At 62.7% G+C, this 3,807-nt stretch overlaps 1 protein-coding gene across 1 annotated transcript in view; it reads right to left on the reverse strand.

Moving 5' to 3' along the window:
- Window positions 1–2,097, reverse strand: part of R3HDM4 (R3H domain containing 4) — a 5,413-nt gene extending 3,316 nt beyond the window's left edge. The window contains exons 1-4 of the mRNA XM_009880035.1: window positions 2,084–2,097; window positions 1,531–1,772; window positions 1,248–1,366; window positions 48–171 (exon numbers count right to left, since the gene is read on the reverse strand). Of these exons, the coding sequence (XP_009878337.1) occupies window positions 48–171; window positions 1,248–1,366; window positions 1,531–1,772; window positions 2,084–2,097 (499 nt within the window). The remainder of the gene's footprint in view (window positions 1–47; window positions 172–1,247; window positions 1,367–1,530; window positions 1,773–2,083) is intronic.
- Window positions 2,098–3,807: the final 1,710 nt, after the last annotated feature.

The following is a 3,807-nucleotide window of genomic DNA, read 5'->3' on the forward strand; positions in this document are numbered from 1 at the left end:
AGGAAAAAACGTAGCGGCCCACCCCACCCAGCGTCCCCTCCCAGCACCTTTCCACTTGTCCTCGTTCTTGCCAGGCAGCTTCCTCTTGTGCTTCTTCCTGGCCTCCTCCTCCAGGTAGAGCAGGACTCGCTCTTGCTCTTCTCCCGACCGGTTCATGAAGTCGTTCCAGATCTGACAACACAAGCCGCCATGGCAGAGGTCTCCGGGGAGCCCCCGGCAGTGCCCAGCCACCCTCAGAGCCCCAACCGGCACCCGAGAGCCTCCTCCTCCTCACCCCCCCGTCCCCAGGGACGGCCCAGGCAGCGCAGGAACAGCAGCTCGGGGGGGGGAAGGAACGGGGCCGGGCAGAGCGTCACAGAGGCAGACCACGGCAGCCACGAGCTGCAGCAATGACGACCTTTCTCCGTGCCTCTCCAGCTCCTGATCGCCCATTACAGTTTGTAACCACCGCTCTGGGAGGAGACATGGATTTAGCACTCGGGGCCAACGTAAAGGTGTTTTTTTGAAGGTTACCAGGAGTCCAAGTGCTGACACGACAGCCCGTCCGTGCAATCCAGCCTCAGACCCAGGTCTACATCAGGCTTCCGAAGCCTGGCGCGAGTGACAGAAGAGCTCTGTGGAGCCAAGAGCGCGCACACAGACCGCGCAGGTCACTCTGCGGCCAAAGCCCTGAGCATCACACACAGGAGAGAAGCCAAGTTTCAAAACGCCCAGTTACAGAGCCGGTACCGCAACGCCGGCCGGGCAGCGTGAAGCAAGAGAGGGGTTTGGCAAGGGGCCTGTTTTGGAGGAAGTGCTGCAGCTCACCCGGCGTCAGGCGCTCTGCGGGTACAACGCTGCACGTTGGGGCACTCGGCAGCGCTCCGGGCACTGCCGGGGCAGCAGCAGCCTCCACGGAGCCGGCCCGGCCCGGCTCTGAGCAGGACCTGGCCCCTCACACCGCACATTTGTGCATATTCTCTGCAAGAGGATGTGCCTGGAGATCCCCCACCCCACGGGCTGCAGGACCAGCGGTCCCGGGACCAGGTCTGCCCCCGGCGCATGGCAGCAGCCTGGCACAGGGCACAGAGATGCCAGCCCCGACTCCAGCACCGGGCAGGAGCTAGGGCACAGCAGCTCAGGCCGGGGAGGCAGAGGGCTCCTCGGGCTGGAGGAACAAGGTACGGACACCAGGTACTGCCAGAACCGCACGTGCCGTGCCAGGGCCCCCCCCAGTGCTCCCCCAGCAGGCGGGCGGCTGCGCCTACCTCCCCGTAGGTCTCGTTGTTACAGGCCTCGGTGAAGATGCTCGGGGTGGCGGAGTGGGCGAGCTCTCCCTCATCGCTCCCGCATTCGTCTCGCTCCAGAAGGGTCATCAGGTAGCGAGCTGGGGGGAAGAGCAAAACCCCCTGAGAGGGGAGGCAGCACCCTCAGAGACCCCGGCACCCCCCCCTTGCCACGCAGCGGAGGGTTTAGGGGCAGTGGCCACCCGCCCTGGGCAAGAGACCCAGCCCGGGAAGAGTCAGCACTCGAGCCTGCCCGGATCCTTACTGTTCTCCAGCCTCTGCAGGCTCTTGCGCCCCTTGGCTCTGGGGATGAGGTCCGAGTTGCGGATGGCCTTGTTGATATAATACTGCTTTCGCTTGGAGGGGGAGAACCTCTTGGACGGGGAGTCCTCCAGCGGGGGCAGGCAGTCCTCGATCCTCCTGCAGGGACACACGGCAGAAGGGACTGAGCCCACCCGAGACCCCCAGGGCCTGGGGCGGCTGCAGCAGCGCGAGGGCAGGGAGCTGCTGCCCACAGCGGGGATGACGAGGGAGGCAGAGCATCAGCCATCAGTGTCAGCGCAATAGGCACCGCTTCCTCCTCCACGGGGCCCTGCACCCCTCCGGTCACAGCTAAGAGCCTCACGGCATGCCACAGTGCTGAACCACGGCGTGCTCCAAGGATTTGGCCTGTTTAAAGCAGCTGCGCGATAGCAGCTAGATGTTCTGGGTAATTAACTCCACCAGCACGCGAGGCAAGACGAAGAGATTCATTTCTGCGGAGGCAGAGGCTGGGCAGGGACCCCGAGGTGCCCCACGCAGCCCGACACCCGTCGCACCTCGCGTTCGCCATCGCCCAGCCTGAGCACGCTGCTGGGGCCACCGGCACCGTCCTGCCACACGGCCTCCACAGCCGTCGGCAACGGGCCACGCTACGCCATCACCGAAGGCAGCGGTAACACCGCCCTGGCCATACAATTACTGGCTGGGCCGGCTCTTCCCTCCAGACCGTTACGCCGCTGCGGCTGCTCCCCGCCGCCCCCCGGAGCCGGGCGCTCCCCTGCCCCAGCAAGGGCTGGTTTTGCTGGTTCTCCATCCTCCGGGGATGCGGCTGGGGGGGCCCAGAGCTGACACAGACCGTCCCAGCACCACCAAGAGTGGGCAACGGGCAGTGAGCCTGCCGGCCCCAGAGCCTTCACTGCCATAAAGCTACAGCCCCCAGGAGGAGGACTGCACCGCTCCCAGGTACACCCAAAGGCGTTTGCCTTCTGTTAGTAACAATTCTATGGTCAGGGCGTTACTTGGACATATGCACAACTTGGGAATGGCCATAACTTTGCTGACTTTGTGTGAAAAGTAAACCAAGTGATGAGCAAGAAGCTCACTGGGCATTTAACGCAACCACTTTGGTTTCAAAGTTCACTAAAACTCCGCCAGAGGCAGGAAGTTTCACTATCTTTTCACTTGTTCTGTGCCCACTCGCTAAGGTCTCTGCATCGCAGCTTCCCCTCCGGTTTGTGTGGGTTTCCTTTAGCGCAGCAGAAGGTGGGCGAGAAAACCAACACCACCAAAACAAACCACCCGACACGACCGTGCGGGCAGGGCTGGGAGGGGAGCAGCAAGGCCGCCCGCCGTCCTCCCTGCCACGGCAGCACCGCGCTCTCACCGCTTCCACGGCACCGTGCCCCCGCCAGGCACGGCTGTCACCGCCGTGTCCCCACCGCGTCCCTTCCTTTCTCTTGGACTCGAGGGAGACCCAGCACCGCAATCAGGCGCTGGCACAGCCGTTCTCAGCAGCCGGGGCAGAGCGGGCTGCACCGTCCGATTACAGCCCGCCAGCCCGGGAAGGCAGCCAGCTGCTTACCCACACCAAAGCCTTGATTTTATTTTGTTTTGCCCTCCTTCCCCCGGACAGGGGCAGTGACGGGGCCTCTGCTGCTGGGGCAAGGAAAAAAAAACCACCTCTCCCCCTTCCAGCTGGAGAGAAAACAGTGACAGAGGTGGCCTTGGAAGCAATAAAAGGGACGCACGTATCCCCAGCGATGACTAACAGACGGGTGGGGAGCTGTAACCCAAGCTGCAAACAGAGAGCGACCAGCGCTCGCAGATCAAGTTTTGATACAAAGGTGGTGAAGAAAAAAAAATAAAAAATAGAGGGAGTCACCTTACCACTGGCCCCAGTCCGGAGGTCTGAGTACACAGAGCTCGGCAGCTGCGAGCCTGGCATTACCAGGAGCCGTCACGGCTCACCGGCATGGCCCTGGGATGGCTCCGCCACAGAAAGAGCCCTTCAAAGAGAAGCAGTCCCAGGCAACGTGCAGTAGACGTTTACCCTGTTTTCATAGATGGAGGAGCCCTAACTCAGGGCAGCGGGACAATGGAGAGGGCTCATCCTCCAGCCTCCGCTGGAGTGGGAAAAAAAAAGATGTTAAAAGCAGCTGTGTAAGTGACACCAGGGTGGGATCCCCCACTCGCAGCACAGAGAACCCCCTGTCTAGCACCGCGGCTTGCGCCTCAGGGCAGGGGTAGCCCCAGCTCCTCAGCTGAAGGAAGGGCTGCAGAG

Source organism: Charadrius vociferus, unplaced genomic scaffold, assembly GCF_000708025.1.
Source record: "Charadrius vociferus isolate BGI_N301 unplaced genomic scaffold, ASM70802v2 scaffold1762, whole genome shotgun sequence".
Classification (NCBI taxonomy): domain Eukaryota; kingdom Metazoa; phylum Chordata; class Aves; order Charadriiformes; family Charadriidae; genus Charadrius; species Charadrius vociferus.